At 46.1% G+C, this 20,428-nt stretch overlaps 1 protein-coding gene across 9 annotated transcripts in view; it reads right to left on the reverse strand.

Annotated features, from left to right (window-relative positions):
* The window catches only part of LZTR1 (leucine zipper like transcription regulator 1), a 271,551-nt gene that overhangs the window by 208,217 nt on the left and 42,906 nt on the right, over positions 1 to 20,428 (reverse strand). For all 9 annotated transcript variants that reach the window (XR_005592029.1, XR_005592030.1, XM_039517962.1 and 6 more), the window contains one exon: positions 4,794 to 4,877. Coding sequence is in view for 7 of the 9 variants with exons in the window: in XM_039517962.1 (XP_039373896.1) it covers positions 4,794 to 4,877 (84 nt within the window). In the remaining 2 variants the exon portion in view is untranslated. The remainder of the gene's footprint in view (positions 1 to 4,793; positions 4,878 to 20,428) is intronic.

Here is a 20,428-nt window from a genome sequence, read left to right on the forward strand (position 1 = left end):
TAAAGGAGGTGAATTGGAGCTGACTAGAGGAACCTGAGCCTGATTGGCAGAGGCGGAACAGCTGCTAGCCTGGGGTTGTATACAAGCTCAGAGGAAAGAAGAAAGGGTGGAGAAGCCAGAGAGTGGAAGGAGAAGGGTAGCTCTCCCCTCCTGGCTGCAAGAAAGAGAAGCCTCTAAGGCTGGAACCCCCAGTGATATGTGATGAGAAGTGGTGGGTTTGCATCATGTAAACAAACTGCACGGGTGACTGCTCAGCCAGAAGGTCTCTGAGTGATTTTTGGAGCAGAGCAGAAACAGGACCAAGGGGGGGTCCTTCTATGCCCTGTTACACAGGGGAACAGAAAGTCCTCTCCTCCCCCACCGTCAGCCCAGCAGGACTAGCAGCCAAGCCCGGCACAGGGTAGGAGTCATCCCCAGCCCTGCCACCCCCTGGGTGATTTACCTCTCCAATGACTGCTCTGGGCACCAAAAACGACACACCTGCGCTGCTGAGGAGGGGTGTGTGACTGCTCTTGTGGCTTTCCTTTGCTTCCCCATCATTTTCTGCAGCGAAGCAAAGAAATCTGCGTGGGACATGAATTGTGCACACGCACAGTGGTGCTGAATTCCCCCAGGAGTAGCTAATTAAGGAGCTTGCATTGTTCAAGTGAAAGTCTTGAGCAGTGTAAGACTGGAGTGATTGGCTGGTGTTTCCCTCTGTATTAGTTCATGTGTGCCTTAGAGAGCATTCGTGCAACTTAGCTGGGTATCTCTGTATCCTGATGGCTGAGTGATGATAGCACCTGGAGCGGTTTGCTGCTTGTCACTAGCAAAGCATTGTGAGAGACTGTCCAGGCTGGAGAGTTAAGGGGCACAGCTGTCCCACAATTCCAGGTCGTACCCTGGGGATCCCATCACAATAGGACCCTACTAAAAAACATACCCGCTCAATAATGATTTCCCATTTGAGATCTGTCAGTTAACCAGTCTTTAATCCATTTAATGTCTGCTATGTTCAGTTTATATTGTTCTAGTTTCTTAATCAGAATGTCATGTGCTACAAAGTTAAATGCTTTACAGAAGGCTAAGTTATCTGGACCCCTAATTTAAAAATGTTGAACTTTGAGAAATACTATTGAACATCCTCAGTTATTGTTCAGATAGAAAGTATTTCTTCATCAGTAGCAGCCTTTTCCCCAAATTCAGAGCAGAAAAGTTTTGGACACTTCTGCCTTTTCTGCATTATTATTAGGATTGGAAGGATTAAATTTGTATTAGTAAATGTTGGCAAATGTCAATTTCACAGTACAAACACAATCTTACAAAGAAATATTTCCATCAATAATAATCAAAATTTACAGATGGGAAAAGTAAGAAAAACGCTGCATGAGAATTTCATTAGAGTTTGATTTAAGGATATTTACTTTCTATATTTGGACATGCAATGTTGACAATTTGTGTTTTAGCTGTCAAAAAGATTTAATTTTTTGAATCTCAACATCTACTGTTATCAAATAATTACTGTCTGACATGGCCCCTAATTTCCCACAACTGAGAAAATGTAAATCAATACAAATACATTTTAAAATGTTTAAAACTCATAATTTTGTGCAACTGTGAACATTAAAAAAAATTTAGATGCTTAAAAATAAACTAATTATCTGTCAAAATTATTTAAAAAAAATAATTCTGCCAAGGCTAATTATTATTGACAATTCCTAACCTAATTTCCATCTACTAAAGAACCAATACAATTATGAGGCTTCCTTTTGTTCCTAATATATTTTACAAACTCTTTATTGTCCGTAACGCTGATGGCCTTGTGTCCTTTTGCTTTCCTTATCAATTTTCTACAATTCCTAGTTTTTTATTTATATTTATTGTTATCAATTTCCCCTTGTGTGTGCATCTTCTTTTATTTCCCGTCTAAACCGGGCTGTTTTTTAACTAGTGTAGCTGGTGGCATTGAGAGGATCTAGAAAAATGTTCTGAAACAATTCCCAATTATCGTTCACATTTTTCTGTTTAAATTCTCTCCCCTAACTGATTTGCCTCATGATTGTTTTCACCTTTGTGAAACTGGCCCTTTCAAAGCACCAACTGTATATTACTGTTTGCCAGAAGCTGGGAATGGGCAACAGGCGATAAATCACTTGATGTTTACCTGTTCTGTTCATTCCCTCTGAAGCACCTGGCATTGGCCACTGTCAGAAGACAGTATACTGGGCTAGATGGACCTTTGGTCTGACCCAATATGGCCATTCTTATGTTCTGATGGTTTGCACTTTGCACTTAACAAATACAATCAATACTAACTTTCTCCCATCCTTTGTATGTTTTATTTACAAAGTTCTTTGTGGCGAGCAATAGTTGTTACTATGTGTATGTATAACACCCAGCACAATGGGGCCTCAGTCTCCACTGAACCATGTAGGGGCTTCCTGCAGTAACAAATGAGGGCTGCCAAAGCCAGGATTTAGAAGGCACTGCGGATTTCACTGAAGGCTGACCTGACCAAGTGAGCAGAAGGACAGTCCATGCGCCCAGTGGATGATAGGTAAGAAGCAAGTTTTCTCTTTTCTGCAGTTCTAAGGGATGGCAGGGTTGAGAGTAGGCCTTGAAATTTTATAAAGTACCCCCTATCTCAGTGATGGAGAGAACAGAAAAGTCCAAGGTGACTCTGGACCACTGATTCAGGAACAGGGAAGTGGTCCATCCCAGCACTGTGGAGACTGAGAAGGGGGAGAGAGTCAGGCAGGACTCAGTCTGGCCTTGGTTTGGAGGCCAGATTCCTGAAAGGGCTACTGGTGGGACCTTCATGGATTGGCCCAGTAGCTGGCTGGGGATTTCTTGACAGAAAAGTGGAATCTACTACCACAGAATCCAAGATGTCAACAACAGCCTGGTTCCCCTGAGGGAAAGTACCAAGAACCTCAATTTGAAAGTACTAGTTGGCTCCCCAGGACTGGACTGATGAGAAATCATTGCTGAGTTGACCTTGGGCTGAAAAATCCAGAGATCCTGGAACTTGGGGTCTTAGCTTGTGTTTTAGTAAATTTTAAGGAAAGGTGAGGCTGTACCCAGAGCAGCATGTCCCAAGTCCACTGTTTTTCAAATGAAAAGGTGTACCAGGACGAGGTATGTCAGATGTATGAGGAGTCTCTCATTATGTAAATAACTGCAAAAAGATCCTTGGAGATAATGAAAGCAGGGAAACCTCAGAGCACGAGCTCACATAGGAAGCTCTCTGAAGAAAGAAAGAGAGATCTTGAACCTTCAGAGGGGAGAGCAGAAAGACTTCAGACTGAGGCAGTGACCCCAGAAAGAAGGTGCTCTCTCTCAGAAAAGAGGGAGTTCCTTAAGGCAGTGTGTGTGTGTGTGGGGGGGGGAGGGGGTTGTACTTCCTCTTTCTTTCTGCTGTCCAGAACTCGATATAGCAGAAGAGCTCCAAAACATTTCAGGCACTCTGGTCACTAGCAGGGGTCCCACTAAGCCACCAAAGGACTAGTGGGAGCCCAACACTCAAGGCACCTTGCAGTTTGTGCTTAGTTCTAAATCCTGTGACTGAGGCCTAAAGATGGCCTGGACATTTCATCTTCACCAAGACAGAGACAGAGGGTGAGGAGACAGAGTGCTTAAAAGGAGTGGGGCTGAGCAACAAATTTCATACTCCCTTGCTGTGTGACTGACACCAGCAGGGAAGGACCACCTACCATAAAATACCTCTAAAACCTACTAGTTCTGCTCCCTCACTCAGCATTTCATCTGCCTTATAAACAAGCAGCTCCAGAATTTTCAGTTAGGCCCCTACCAATAGTAACAAGTGCCACCAAGGCATAAGACTGAACATACTGTTCCCCCTTTTATCTTGTCAGGGATGCCCCCAGAAAATTCTTGTTCTGTTCAGTGAGTTTTCAACAGCATCAGATGCTCTTGTTGCCTCTTAGCATGGCAAGGAATGTTCCTTTCCCTCACTTCAGGGAATTTCAGCTGTCCCCAAACATTACACTGGGAATATAAAGCCCATCACAGGCATATTGTCAGATAGCAGCTTTTTTTTTTTAAACATATTTATCTATTTGAACAAGGTATTGATGAATAAAAACATGCTTACTCCATTTGAAACAAAAGACCAAACCTGGGGAAGCTCCCATTACTGTTTATCATAGAAGATTAGGGTTGGAAGATACCTCAGGAGGTCATCTAGTCCAACCCCCTGCTCAAAGCAAGACCAACCCCAACTAAATCATCCCAGCCAGGGCTTTGTCAAGCCAGGCCTTAAAAACATCTAAGGATGGAGATTCCACCACTTCCCTAGAGAACCCATTCCAGTGCTTCACCACCCTCCTAATATCCAACCTAGACCTCCCCCACTGCAACTTGAGACCCTTGCTCCTTGCTCTGTCATCTGCCACCACTGAGAACAGCCTAGCTCCATCCTCTTTGGAACCCCCCTTCAGGTAGTTGAAGGCTGCTATCAAATCCCCCCTCACTCTTCTTTTCTGCAGACTAAATAAGCCCAGTTCCCACAGCCTCTCCTCATAAGTCATGTGCCTCAGCCCCCTAATCATTTTCATTGCCTTCCGATGGACTCTCTCCAATATGTTCACATCCTTTCTGTCGTGGGGGGCCAGAAACTGGATGCAATACTCCAGATGTGGCCTCACCAGTGCCGAATAGAGGAAAATAATCACTTCCCTCAATCTGCTGGCAATACTCCCTCACAGTGAGAAATGATGTGTACAGAGATGCAATTGAATGATTGGAAAGATATTACAAAACAAAAGTATTAGGAGAGCGATTTTGCTACATACCGTGCATTTCCATCATATCCTGCGAAGATCCACAGTTTGTCACTATACACTGTTGCACCATGAGCTGACCTTGCAACTGGCAATCTGCAATAAAAGATAATACTTAGCATTTAGCCTGCACAACATGTGGTATTACAGAGTCTGGTTAGTACATATCTGCATTTCAGACCAACTACTACCCTCATAACATAGATGCATGCCCCGCAAGGACTTCCTGAAAGGTGATTTTCAGAATATAGTGAACAGTTACAGCAGAACCTCAGAATTATGAATGCCTCTGGAATGGAGGATGTTTGTAACTATGAACAAAATGTTATGATTCTTGTTTCAAAAGTTTACAACTGAACATTGACTTAATGCAGCTGTGAAACTTTACTATGCAGAAGAAAAATGCTGCTTTTAACCATCTTAATTTAAGTGAATCATAGAATATCAGGGTTGGAAGGGACCTCAGGAGATCCTCTAGTCCAACCCTCTGCTCAGAGCAGGACCAATCTCTAAAAAGATTTTTGCCTCAGATCCCTAAATGCCTGCCTCAAGGATTGAGCTCACAACCCAGGGTTTAGCAGACCAATGCTCAAACCACTGAGCTATCCCCTCCTCCCAAAACAAGCACAGAAACAGTTTCCTTACCTTGTCAAATCTTTTTTTTAACTGTGCCTTTTTAACCTTTCCTCTGTAGTTAAGATTGAGTAGCGCTTTCTGTTTCAAAATCAATTTTTGAAATTGCTGTAAAACCCATGTCCATATTCAGATTGTCTAGAAAATTGCTATGTCTCATTGAGACCCAAGGTAGGGTTAGTGATGCAAATTTCAGGACATTTTGTTAAGGAGTTCCTAAGATCAAGCTTGCCCACAAAGACTTCTCCAACTGTTCACAAAAGATAGACAATAGTTGCTAGGGATTCAATGCTCAGAAGAATTGAAAGAACACTCTACAAATCAAAAGCAGACAACAGAATGCCAGATTGATTTCCTGGAGCCAAGACACAAGACATCACTCAAGATTTGATAAACTTCTGAAGTTGACGGGCAAGGATCCATTGGTGATGGTTCATACTGGCATTAAGGACACTATGTCGCAGGATATCTTGCAGATAATAGATGAGTTCAGAGGACTCGGAAGTGTGCCGAACAAGTATGTCTAAACAGTCTTCTCTGAGAGACTTCCTGCCCCACCAGTGAAGGAAGACAGAAAGCAGAAGATTCTGGAAGTTAGCTCGCTTGTTGAAGGGTGAAGGATTATGGTTTATGGAACACAAGTCTCCTTATTTTGGGAGAGGGGGCTGTGATGTTGCAGTCCATATGATTTTATGAAAATATGCTAATGAGTATGAATATAATGTAACTGGAATATGCTTCATGCAAAAGGTCTCTTGTAAGGTATCATTACAAAGCTTATAATCTACTGAGTGTGATCATCCTATTTGTATAAATGTATCATTCTTGTATCTGAAACTAGAAACACGAAATATAACTGTGAGGGCCTATTGTAATTATGCAAAGTGTGGGCCATTAATGGTGGTTTGGAATCTTGATGGCTCCCATCAACTAGGACAATTTGTTGTAAATGGCTCTGTTTACTTGCAAGCCTTCCTGTGAGTCAGGCCAGGAAGAATGAAGGCTTGGGGTCTCACAGGACATGTGACCATGTGACCTGGTATTAGAATCCATCTTAAACCTGGTGCTTTTCCACTTAGATGGAGGGGTGGAGACGCAGAGAGACAAAAGATTCCCACCTTGTACCAAAGCTATAGAAAGGGGTGGAACAGAACAAACGAGGCTCCAGTCATGAGAAATCCCCTAGCTACCACCTGAGCTAGAACAAGGACTGTACCAGGAGAAAGGATTGGGCCCGGACTAGAAAGGAGTCTAGTCTGTGAAAGAAGCTTATTGGAACATCTCAGAGTGAGATTTATCCGTAATCAGTTTCTTAATGTATTAGGCTTAGACTTGTGTGTTTTTGTTTTATTTTGCTTGGTAACTTATTTTGTTCTGTCTGTTATTACTTGGAACCACTTAAATCCTACTTGTTATACTTAATAAAATCACTTTTATTACAGTAACGCCTCACTTAAAGTCGTCCCAGTTAACATTGTTACATTGCTGATCAATTTGCGAACCTGCTCATTTAATGTTGTGCAATGTTCCCTTATAACATTGTTTGGCAGCTGCCTGCTTTGTCCACTGCTTGCAGAAAGAGCAGCCCGTTGGAGCTAGCTGGTGGAGGCTTGGAACCAGGGTGGACTGACAGCCCGCCTATCAGCTCTCTGCTCCCCTAAGTTCCCTGTGAGGCAGCCACCAGCAGGCTATCAATTGCCAGCAGTTCAGCTGTCCCTCCCCCCATTACCATGTACAGCTCCTGCCCTCTGTCTTGGAGCTGCTCCCAGGACTCTCCTGCTTGCTGTGGGGGCAGGGGGGAGAAGTGGGGGGCTAATGTCAGGGTGTACCCCTCCTCCCTGCTCACCCCATCTCCATAGAGCGGGGGGGGGGACACAACAGGGCTCAGGACAGAGGGAGCTTGCTGGCAGCTGCTGCTGTCTCAACTTGCTGATCTACTTAAAAAGGCAATGTACTTAGAGTGAGGTCAGCATACTTAAAGGGGCAATGCGCATCTCTCTCTCTCTCTCACACATACACACACACAGGGTGTGTCTCTCTGTCTGCCATGCTGTCTTCCCTCCCTCCATTTGTGCTGCCTTGTAGAGTGTGAGGCTACATTAACAACATGTTAACCCTGGAGGGCTCAGCTGCGTGCTATTTCATCATTTAGCAGTAATACATTCCCTGGGAAATATCTCACCCTCTCACTTCATCACCTCAACCAACCTTCACAATCATCATTGCTGTGTGTAGTATTAAATTGTTTGTTTAAAACTTATACTCTGTGTGTGTGTGTGTATATATATATATAGTGACAAAAGTACTGTCCTTGACTCTGTGGGTCCTGTGTTTCCTCGCAGATCTTGCTAGCCTCAGAGGAGCACTGTGACCCTCCACGTAGCCCTTCTCTCTCTAGAGGCAAGGGTCACAGCTTACTGAGCCATTTTCATCATAAGCCAACAAGGCAGGTGAGGAGAAGCAACCCTCCCAAGCGCAGTCCCTGTTATCTCCCAGTCTCAGTGATTAATCAGGGAGCGGGGGGGGAGCCCAGGCCCACCCTCTACTCCAGGCTTCAGCCCAGGGACCCTAAAATTAGCAGCTATTGTAGCTGACTTTTTGGAAATAGGACATGTACAATTCCCTGGGCCACTTCCCCACAGCAGCCCCCACTCAATATCTCCTTCACCGTTACCTCAAGGCCTCCTTCCTTGCACCTGATATGGATTTGTACTGCTTTATTCCTCCAACAGCACAGCTCCCTTTATAGCTCCTAACACCCACACCTCACTGAATAACTGGGAGGCTTTTAACTAGTTCAAACCAGCCTTTGATTGGCTTCAGGTGTCCCAATCAATCTAGCTATCTCCACTGCCTTCTAGAAGGATCTTAATTTGCCCCAGGTATCTTGATTAACCTGGAGCAACTGTCATTTGGTTACCATAGTACCAGGAATTTGTTTAGCCTGGGGCTAACATACCTGTTCCTCACTACTTTACTGTATATATATATATATATATATATATATATATGTCTTTTGTCTGGTGAAAAAAATTTCCCTGGAACCTAACCCCCCCTTGTTTACATTAATTCTTATGGGGAAACTGGATTCGCTTAAAGCCGCATTTTTCAGGAACATAACTACAACGTTAAGTGAGGAGTTACTGTAATTAACCCAGAGCAATTGCAATTAATATCTGGGGGAATAAACAGCTGTGCATATCTCTCTAACAGTGTTATAGAGGGTGGACAATTTATGAGTTTACCCTGTATAAGCTTTATACAGAATAAAATGGATTTATTTGGGGTTCAGATTCTATTGGGAACTGGGTGTCTGGGTGTTAAGAGTCAGGAGCACTTCTTAGTTGTTTTCAGTTAAGTCTGCAGCTTTGGGGACGTGGTTCAGACCTGGGACTGTGTTGGAGCAGACTAGCATGTCTGGAGTCCCAAGCTGGCAGCGAAAACGGGCTCGGAGGTAGTCTCAGCACACCAGGTGACAGTTCCAAGGCAGTCTCTGTGATCGAACCCGTCACAGGGGTGTAGTCAAAGACGATCTGTGCACAGCTGATTGCTTTGAAATGCTGGTAGTGATTTTAAGTGAGTTTTAAGTGTGCTGGCTGGATCGCAGACAAAGTGGTTGCTGGTTTGTTATTTTCTGTTTGCTTATTTCGGGTAAGGTTGCAAATTGCCCAGAAAGGCTAAACACTGGGCACTGGGAAAGTCTCTGTTAACTAAGAAACCCCTGAGCTGAGTGGATCTCAGTTTCAGTGAACGGCAGAGAGGTGCGGCCCAACCTCTGGGTCTGTGCTGAAGTTGACTGAAGTGTCTAACTCAGCAAGACAGGAGTGGAGGGGTGCCTGTTCTGGCAGAAGGGGGTTCTCTGTGGTATCCCAGCTCATCAACTGACAGTCTCAAGGGAAGACAAATGGAAATTGATGCACAATTTGCCAGGAAAAGGCTGCCCTGGAAAAAGAAAAGGCTGCCCACCAGCAAACCCTGGACTTAAAAGACAAAGAAATTGAGGCCCAGAGACAAGCAAATTGAGACCCAGAAGCATGAACTGGTTGTAATGGAGTGGAAGAGGTGCACAGAGACATGTATCCTGGAGGTGAAATTTGGGGTCTTGGTGACTGCTGCAGTGGGAACAGACCCCAAGGCCTCTGCAGTTGGAAGCAAGCCCAACCTGAGTGAAAAAAGGGGGGGAGTATTTTGCTGGCCAGTGAAGGGTCTGTCATAGCTGGTAGCTGTGAGTCCACAGCTGGATCAGGGTCACCTTCCCTTTTGGGGGACACAGGAGTGTCTGCCCCAGAGGGGAGCCCAAAGGGATATTTTAGGTATACTGCCTCTGCCCTGGAGAGCATCCAAGTCTCTGGCAGTAAGTTCAGTAGGAGGATGTGACATTGCTCTCCATATGATTTTATGAAAATATGCTAATGAGTGTGAATATAATGTAACTGGAATATGCTTCATGCAAAAGGTCTCTTGTAAGGTATCATTATAAAGTTTATAATCTACTGAGTGTAGTCATCCTATTTGTATAAATGTATCATTCTTGTATCTGAAACTAGAAATATGAAATATAACTGAGGTCCTATTGTAATTATGCAAAGTGTGGGCCATTAATGGTGGTTTGGAATCTTGATGGCTCCCATCAACTAGGACAATTTGTTGTAAATGGCTGTTTACTTGCAAGCCTTCTTGTGTGTCAGGCCCGAAACAATGAAGGCATTTCTTAAGCTGTTTTCAGTTAAGTGTGTAGCTTTGGAGATGTGGTTCAGACCTGAGTCTGTGTTTGCAGCAGGCTAGGATGTCTGGCTCAACAAGGCAGGGTTCTGAAGTCCCAAGCTGGCATGGAAAACACATCAGGTCTAAACACATCAGGTGACAGTCCCAAGGGGGCCTCTGTGACCGAACCCGTCACAGGGGCCATATTGTTTGCATGGCCTCCACCTCCGTAGAGGAGAAATCAATCTCTTTGAGGATAGGATGGCTAGAGTAGGCAGGAGGGCATTAAACAAAAGGGGAGGGTAAAAAGAGGGGAGATATGACCAATCATTTAGCACAAAATCAGTATGTTGAGAACAAAATGAATCACGAAACCAAGGGCCATGAAGAGAAGAAATTCTTTAATTGCCTATAAACCAATGCTAGGTAACAAACCAGAAGAACTAGAATTGCTAGTTTATGAGCATAAATTCAATCTAGTTGGTATTTCTGAAAACTGCTGGGATGACTCACACAATTAGAATGTTATATTCAGTCGTTATAATTAGACTTGGAAGGATGAAGTCTGTACTGCTAAATGTCAGTAATGGTCAATTTCACAGTACAAACACAACACCACAAAAATATTTCCATCAATAATAATCAAAATTTACATCAGCAAAGTAGGAAAAAAAGCTGCTTGAGAGTTTATTAGTGTTTGAGTGAAGAATATTTACTTTGTATATTTTGGCATGTGATGTTGACAATAAAGTTATAAAACTTTTTAAAGGTTTAACTTTAATTTCAACATCTACTATCATTAAATAATTATTGTCTGACCCTTCCTATGGGGCTACTCCTCCCATAATTTCCCACAACTGTGAAAAGAAATTGATTAAAAAAAAAACTCTAAACCCATAATTTTGCACAACTGGGAACATTTATATTAATAAAAACTGGAAAATTCTATTAATTTCATTAGGTGACCCCTAGTTATTGTGTTATGTGAATGAATAAATAACACTTCCTTATTCACTTATTCACAGTCAAGATTTTATAGACCTCTATCATATTCCCCCCTTAGTCATTTCTTTTCTAAGTTGAAAAGTCCTAGGCTTTTTAATCTCTCCCTACACAGAAGCTGTTCATTACCCCTAAGACTTTTTGTTGCCCTTTATGTACTTTTTCTAATGTATTTTTTTGAGATGGGGTGACCACATCTGCACGCAGTATTCAAGATGTGAGCATGCCATGGATTTATATAGAGGCATTATGATATTTTCTTTCTTATTATCTATCCATTTCCTAATGGTTCCTAACATTTGGTTAGTTTTTTGACTGCCGCTGCACATTGAGTGGATGTTTTCTGAAAACTATCCGCAATGACTTCAAGATTCATTCTTGAGTGTTAACAGCTAGCTTAGACCCCATTATTTTATATATATAGTTGGGACTGTTTTCTAATTTGCATTTATAAACACTGAATTTCATCTGCCATTTTGTCACCCAGTTTTGTGAGACCCTTTTGTAACTCTTCAGTCTCTGCCTGGAACTTAACTGTCTTGAGTAGTTTTGTGTTATCTGCAAAATTTTGCCACCGCACAGTTTACCCCTTTTTCCAGAACATTTATGAATATGTTGAACAGCACTGGTCCCCGTACAGACCCCTGGGGCACACCACTATTTATCTGGTTTCAGAGTAGCAGACATGTTAGTCTGAATCAAAAAAAGGAAAGCAGTACTTGTGGCAACTTAGAGACTAACAAATTTATTTGAGCATAAGCTTTTGTGGGCTAAAACCCACTTTATCGGATGCATGCAGTGGAAAATACAGTAGGAAGATTGTGTGTGTGTGTGTGTGTATACACACACACACACAGAACATGAAACAATGGCTGTTATCATACACACTATAACAAGAGTCATCTGTTAAGGTGAGCTATTACCAGCAGGAGAGAAAAAAAAACTTTTTGTAGCGGTAATCAAAATAGCCCATTTCCAGCAGTTGACAAGAAGGTGTGAGGAGCAGTAGGGGGTGAAATAAACATGGGGAAATAGTTTTACTTTGTGTAATGACCCATCCACTCCCAGTTTTTATTCAAGCCTAATTTAATGGTGTCCAGTTTGCAACTTGATTCCAATTCAGCAGTCTCTCCTTGGAGTTTGGTTTTGAAGTTTTTTGCAACTTTTAGGTCTGTAATCAAGTGACCAGGGAGACTGAAGTGGGAGCAGAGGAAAGGCGTACTTCAGACTCCCGCTCCAGGGGATCGTGAATGCGTCTGCGACTGAGCCTGGACTGTGGTTCTGGAAAGAGCAAAACTGTGGACATTGGCTGTTGTCCTTAGTGGCAAAGAGGTCCATTTGGGGGAACCTCCACTTCTGGAAGACTGATTGCAAGATGTCCAATCTCATCAACCACTTGTGCATGCGGTATGACCTGCTGAGGCTGTCCGCTAGCTTGTTTTGCTCCCCCAGGTGGTATGACGCTACGAGATGGATGGAGCGGGCTATACAAAAGTCCCACAGGAGAAGGACCTCTCAGCAGAAGGGAGAGGAGGGGCTCCACCCTGCTTGTTTATATAGAACATGGTGGTGGTGTTCTCTGTCAGAACTGTCAAGCTGTGACCTTCCAGAATAGTGTAAAAGGTTTGGCAGGCTAGACGAACCGCCCTGAGCTCCTTCACATTGATGTGGAGCAACACCTCGGCCTTGGACCACAAGCCCTGTGTCCTCAGGCCCCCTAAGTGAGCTCCCCAGCTGAGGTCTGACGCGTCTGTCACCAGCGTCAGAGCAGGCTGCAGTGCAGCAAAGGGGATACCCTCGCATACTACCGGCTGACTGAGCCACCAGCGCAGGGAGTCCAACACCTGGGCCAGAACCATCACGACAAGGTCTAGAGGTCTCTGCCTGGGCGATATGATCAGGCAAGCCACGATTATAAAGTCCTGAGCCATAGTGGAGCTACGTGAGTGCACACCGCCATGTGCCCTAGGAGCTGCAGGCAGCATCTGGTTATGGTAGTGGGGAACCTTAGCATTGAGTCTATGACACGCTGGATGGCCAGGAATCTGGATTCCGGGAGGCTTGCTGCACCGAGTCCAGCACTGCCCCAATGAACTCCAGCCTTTGCATTGATATCAGGGAAGACTTGGGCACGCTGACGAGAAGACCCAGCCTGCAAAATGCGTCCAGGGCCACCATCACATGGGATCAGACCTCCTCTTTGGACCGACCCGCAAGGAGCCAATCGTCGAGGTATGGGTATGCCTGTATTCTCCTTTCACAGAAAGGCTGCCACTACTGACATGTATTTTGTGAATATGTGGGGGGCTGCCGCCAGGCCGAACAGGAGGACCGTAAACTGGTAATGGTGCTGGTTTATGGCGAACCGCAGGAACCGCCGGTGAGCGGGGTGAAAGTACATCTCTTTCATGTCGAGGGCAGCATACCAATCCCCCGGATGTAGGGACAGGATAATAGTGCCTAGGGAGACCATGCGGAAGCGGACCTTGACTAAGAACTTGTTGAGCACGCAAAGGTCTAAAATGGGCCGAAGGCCCCCCTTTGCCTTTGAGATGAGAAAATAACGGGAGTAAAACCCCTTCCCTCTTAGTTCCCGAGGGACTTCCTCCACCGCCCCCGCCTCCAGGAGCAACTGTACTTCCTGCATAAGGAGTTGCTCATGAGAAGGGTCCCTGAAGAGGGACGGGGAAGGGGGGTGGGTAGGAGGGAAGGAGGAGAACAGCAGCATGTAACCCACTTGTACCGTGCATAAGAGAGCACTGGCTCTCTCCCAACGGTCCGTTATACAGGACCACGCCTGGTAGCAGTGGGACCAGCCGTCCAAGAAACATGGGGAAGGATCCGGGAGCTGGGTTGGTACGCTGTCCTCGAGCACACCTTCAAAACCCCTGCTGGTTGCCAGGCTGGGGCTTGCCCTGGCCCTGGCCTTGATTAGGCATGTTATTCCGCCTGCGTCTGTTGTCTCTGCCCCTCCTGCAATAAGGTTCCTGCCTAGGCTGAGGCTGGTACTGCATTGCTGTGACGGCTGGGGCTTGAATGGCTTCCTCTGAGTCGCCGGGGTGTGCATTCCTAACGACTTGAGGGTTGCCCGGGAGTCTTTCAGGCTATGCAGCCTGGCATCCGTCAGGTCAGAAAAGAGGCCAGACCCTTTGAAGGGGAGGTCCTGGATGGTATTCTAGACCTCTGGCAGAAGGCCTGAAGCCATGCCGAGCACCTCATCACCACACCTGAGGCTATTGTTCTGGCTGCTGCATCTGCTGATTCCAAAGAGGCCTGTAAAGAGGTCTTGGCAACTGCCTTTCCCTCTTCCACAAGGGCCATGAACTGAGGTTGAGAGCCCTGGGGCAAGGAGTCTTTAAATTTGGAAACTGCTGCCCAGGAATTAAAATTGTGCCTGGTTCGTGATCCGTAATTGGAGGCCCCCAGAGGAGTAGACCTTCCTTCCGAAGAGGTCCAGATGTGTAGCCTCCTTGGCCTTGGGGGCCGGGGCTTGCTGGCCACGACGCTCCCGTTCACTCACGACTGAGATGACCAATGAACAGGGGGCCGGATCACAAAATAGGAAGTCGTATCCCTTGGAAGGGGCGAAGTACTTCCTCTCCACCCCCCTTGTCACCGGTGCACTGGAGGCTGGGATTTGCCAGACCGTCTTGTAGTTAGACTGAATTGTCTTTATGAGTAGGAGCGCAATTCTGGAGGGGCCTTCAAGGCTTAGGATGTCCACCATAGGATCTTCTCCTGCTCCACCACTTCCTCTGCCTGTAGGCCCAAGTTCTGGGCGACCCTGCAGAGCAGCTCCTGATGTGCCCTGTGGTCAATCGGAGGAGGCCCCGACACTGCCGTGCCTGCCACAGCTTCATCTGGGGAGGATGAGGAGGTGAGGGCCTGCTGTGCCTCCTCTACCTGCTCTTCTTGCCCCTCATTATAGACCAGGGCACATATGAGCCCTGCCTGGTTGATTGTCCCTGGGACGGCCCCGGGCTCGGTGCCACTTCCGCTCGCCGGTGTTCCGGAGAAGCGTCTGGCAGCCTGGATACCGTAGCCTCCTTGGGTGTGGAGGGGTGCCTGCGTGGGGACCAGGACCGATGCACCAAATAGCTGGACCTCGAAGCTCTGGAGGAGGTCCCTTGCTGATGATGATAGGCCCACGGTGTCCAAAAGGGCCATTGTCCTGGCAGGCCCCATTGGGGATGACACGTGGTTTAGGGCTCCCTTCCGGCACCCTGCGGGCATAGCTGGAGCGGCCTGAGTCAACCTCGGATTCTGAGGACGCCAACCTCGAAGGCCAAGGCAGTGCTGTGGCACGGTACCATTGGGAGGCTGGAGAGCGGCTGCTCACTGACTGGGACCAGGATCGGTACCAATGCCCTCGGGACCGGGATCGCAATCGCTGCCTTCTGCCCGGGACCAGGGACTGCGGCCTTACGTCCCCTCAGTGCTGGCTTAGTGACAGTGCTGGGGAGCGGTCCACCAGTGGAGCTGGTGCCATATGCTGGCTCGGTTCCGGTGCCATCGAGTCCCGCTGAGTCAAAGGTAACTGCGAGTCCACGGAGACTGAGCTCGACCGGGGCTGGTGCCAAGAGCGGTGCCAGGGTGGTGACCTCAAGCGGCACACCATTGCCAGCTTGCCTCTGGACGGCACCCTTGGTTTGATGGTGCTGTGTGGAAGCAGGGAAAGAATTAATAAGGATTTGAAGGGGATCTTAATACATGGCAGTCAGTTAGCAAGAGTTAGCCCAGCTGTAACCCTAATGACGTGAGACTTCTAGAAGCAAGGATAGTGTGAGACATAGGGAAAGAACTGTGTACAAAGTTATTACGACCTTGTAACTGATAACCAAATATGCAGGCTTGCTTTTCTTAGGAGTGAGACAAACAAGATAGCAGAATGGCTTATGTATAAACAAAATGTAGTTGTTGCTCTCTATTGTCTGTATTATTGCTAGTTATTGTCTGTAACAAAAGTATAAAGGCTTGTTGTAATTGTTTACCAGTTGAGAGACCTGTCCAGGACTGGGGCGACCCTGTGTCCTATGGCACTCTCTCCCTCCATTGTAATTACTGGAGAAATAATAAAGTATTTGATTTTGCTGCACCCAAACGAAAAAGCGAGAACTGAGTTTTTCTCCGACAGCTGGAAGCTTCTCCTTGCCAGGGAGGGGGCTTGCCACCGACAGCTCGATGAGGTCTTTTGTCGCCTCAAAGGTGTCTAGCATGGAGGGCTGTTCTAGGATATCCTCCAGCCCTTCTTCTGCACTCAACCCACATAGCCCGGGGTTTGACGGGCCCTGCGGCACCAGAGCCACAGGTGCCAGTGTATGTCCTGGGGCCGCACTGCCCCTCTGCGCCGCTTTCTTATGCGGGAAGCACCCTCTATAGTCTTTAGGCTGCCCCTTTGACCGTACTGGAGAGGTCGGGCAGTGCCGCATGCTTATGGTGCCCCACCAGCGCCGAATCACAGACTGATGCCGGGGCACTCCGCACCAAGGACCCCAGCACCGAAGCCAGATGGTTCAAGGCCGCAGGTTGCAGCGTGGCCTCCATGAGTAACTGCTTGAGGCAAAAGTTTCTTTCTTTCTTGGTTCTTGGCTTAAAAGCCTTACAGATCTTGCAGCACTCAATCTGGTACGACTCCCCCAAACAGGGGAGACACGAGTCGTGGGGATCACTGATCGGCATAGGTTTGCAGCACGTGGCACAAGCCTTAAACCCTTGGGCCTGTGGCATGCCCCACAGCCCAGGGCTGGTGCTGGAAACAACTTCCAGACACCTAAAACAAAGTAAGCTTAACTATCTACTATTAAGAAGTGCTAACTACTGATAACTACTAACTACTGATAACTGCAACAACTGTGCTAAGGGATCACTCGCAAGGGAGAGAAAGAGTTGTTCCAACACCGCCACGGACGGTAAGAAGGAACTGAAGGGGGGGTCGGGTCGGCAGGGGTATATATGCACCAGCATAGAGGCGCCACTCTAGGGGGCTCCCCTGCTGACCCAACGGGAGCCACTAAGGGAAAAAGTTTCTGACATCCGTGCACACGGCGTGCACACATCTAATGTGGAATGGTCATGAACAAGGACTCGAAGTAGTAGTGTTGGATTTGGTATGTGCCTCACCAAACTGAGATGACCCAATCTTTAGGAACAAATTGATAAATTGAACAGTAATAAGTCACCAGAACCAGATGGTATTCACCCAAGAGTTCTGAAGGAACTCAGATAGGAAATTGCTGAACTACTAACTCTGGTATGTAACCTATCATTTAAATCAGCTTCTGTACCAGCTGACTGGAGCACAGTTTATGTGATGCCAATTTTTAAAAAAGGGTTCAGCTGCAATCCTAGTAATTAGAGGCTGGTACGCCTAACTTCAATACCAAGCAATTTAGTTGAAACTACAGTAACAAACAGAATGAGCAGGCACATCGATGAACACGATATGTTGGGAAGAGTCAACATAGGTTTTATAAAGGGAAATCATGCCTCACTAATCGATACAATTCTTTGGGGGTGTTAACAAGCACATGGACAAGGGTGATCTAGCTGATAAAGTGTACTTGGCCTTTCACAAAACCATTGACAAGGTCCCACACCAAAGGCTCTGAAGCAAACTAAACAACCATGGGAGAAGTGAGAAGGTCCTCTCATGGGTCAGCAACTGGTTCAAAGATAGGAAACTATAGTAGAAATAAACAGTTTTCACAGGGAAGAGAAGTAAATAATGGGATCCCCCAAGGATCTGTACTGAGACCAGTGCTGTTCAATATATTCAAAAATTATCTGGAAAAGGGAGTAAAGAGTGAGGTGATAAAGTTTGTAGATTATTCAAAATTACTTAAGATAATTAAGTCCAAAGTAGTCTGCGAAGAGTTACAAAGGGATCTCACAAGAACTGGACGACTGTGCAACAAAATGGCAGATGAAACTCAGTGTTGATAAGTACAAAGTAATGCACACTGAAAAAAAAATCCCAAACATACATACAAAATGATGGGGTCTAAATTAGCTGCCACCAATCAATAAAGTGCTCTTGGACTCACTGTGGATAGTTCTCTGAAAACTAGGGCTGTCAATTAATCGCAGTTAACTCAAGCGATTAACGCAAAACAAATTAACTAATTTTTTTTTAAAAGTCATGATTAATCACCGTTTTAATTGCACTGTTAAACAATAAGAGACTACCAATTTAAATTTATTATAAATATTTTTGGATGTTGACCATGTGCTTGTTGACACCCTTAAATAATTGTATAGATTAGTGAGGCATGATTTCCCTTTACAAAAGAAATAGTATTTTTCAATTCATTTTCAGACAAGTTCTGTAATGCAATCTCTTTACTGTGAAAGACTGCACTCAAAAACAAAACAATGTAAAACTTTAGAACCTACAAGTCCACTCAGTCCTACTTCTTGTTCAGCCAATCACTAAGACAAACAAATTTACATTTACGGGAGATAATGCTGCCCGCTTCTTATTTACAATGTCACCTGAAAGTGAGAACAGGCATTCGCAAAGCACTGTTGTAGCTAGCTTTGCAAAGGTATTCATGTGCCAGATATACTAAACATTCGTATGCCCTTTCATGCTTCAACTTGTACATTTTTTAACATCTTTTTTACAGTGCAAATATTTGTAATAAAAAAATAATAATATAAAGTGATCATAGTACACAAGTTGTACCACTTTTATTAAAACACAGGAATTAAACTGCCCTTGCTTGTCCACACTGTGCTCCTTGTGACGCTGGAGCACATCCACATTACCAGCTCTGGCAAAGACAGCAGTGCATTGTGATATCTATCCTACTGTGCAACTGGCACAGGGTGCTTTGGGAAGGGTTTGCAATGCCTCATGGGGCAAGCACAGCATCACATGATACAGGTTTCCCAATTCCACTCTTCCATGGGCATCCTACTACTTTGTCAGCTGCTAGTCAACTGAAGGGGGTGGGGGGATGATAGGGAGTGTGTGTGTGGAGGAGGGAGAGAGACTGTGGTTTGGGGTCAGAGAATGCATGAGCATGCTGTCTTCTAAGTTCAGACAGTGGCAGGAAGCAACCACACACACACACACACACACACACACACACACTCTGTTCAGCAGCACAAACATTCCACATTAATGGTTTGCTTTGTGTCCCAGAGCAGATCAGCACAGCATGCAATGGCTATCAGAAACAGTGCTTTGAAAGGGGAGGGCAGCCAAGTTCAAAACAATGAGCAGAGCAATCACTTGAGGCATTATGGGACACTTCCAGAGGCCAATTACAGGGCAGAAAGCAATCAAGTGTCCACACTGGCAATCGAGCACTGGAGCCTCTGCACAAATAGCCTTTACGACTCTCATTGAGGTGTTTTTTTTTGCAACACTGCAACTGAGGAGTTTTTGCGCAAAAAGTGGCTTGGCAGTGTGTACACGTCTGCAGTTTGAATGCAAAAAGCTGCTTTACTGTGCAGAAACTTGCCAATGTAGACAAACCCTGAGTAAGGAGAGTTAGGAGAACAAGCACTCCCCTTAAACACATGCAGTTTGAGTTCCAATCCACTCCTTGGGAGATATGTGCTGTGCACCTTAGGGCTTTCAACTAGCCTTTCCCTCAGTATCTGGGGCACTGTAGCGGGGTGGCTACCCGCTCCTGCCCTTCGGGGCTTTAAAACAGCCCTGGGAAGGGGCTTTTTGGCTGGGCTGATTGGGGAAGTGGCTGCAGCTGGAGGCCACACCCCAAACTGAACAGGGCTTATAAGAAGGCAGGGAAGCCAGGAGCAGTCAGTCTCTCTCTGCTTCCAGAGGGAGAGGGGCCTGGCTGCTTAGAGGTTGAAAAGGTACCTATGGTGAAGCAGGGCTGGGGAAGGGCTGAGGAGCCAGGGAAGCTCCAGCCTGGAAAGCCCCAGGCTGCGGCCTAGGAAAGGGCAAGAGGTACTGGGGGTTGCAAGGGACAACCCAGGAGTAGGTAAAGCAGCAGGTCCAAACCCCTTTTGCCTGTGATGAGTGGGCCGATGCTGCAGTCTGCTCCAGGGTGTGGAGCTAGACCATGACTGTCAGTGGCCACTACTGAGGCAAAGTGGGGATAGCAGGGTGGGGGCTCCCCTGGGAGGAGGAGACCCAGTTATAGTTAAAGGGGCACTGGGTCCAGGGAGGGACACGGGGCCGAGAGCAAAACAGGTGGATCACCAGCCTGCAGGGGGCGCTCCGGACTGGAAGTAGAGCTAATTCCCGGAGTAACCAGTAGGAGGCGCCGAAGGGGTGAATACCACCCTGTTACAGGCACAATGAAGCTCCTTTTGGAAGTGTGAGTGGTGTGTGA

This window comes from Mauremys reevesii, unplaced genomic scaffold (assembly GCF_016161935.1).
Source record: "Mauremys reevesii isolate NIE-2019 unplaced genomic scaffold, ASM1616193v1 Contig2, whole genome shotgun sequence".
NCBI classification, from domain to species: domain Eukaryota; kingdom Metazoa; phylum Chordata; order Testudines; family Geoemydidae; genus Mauremys; species Mauremys reevesii.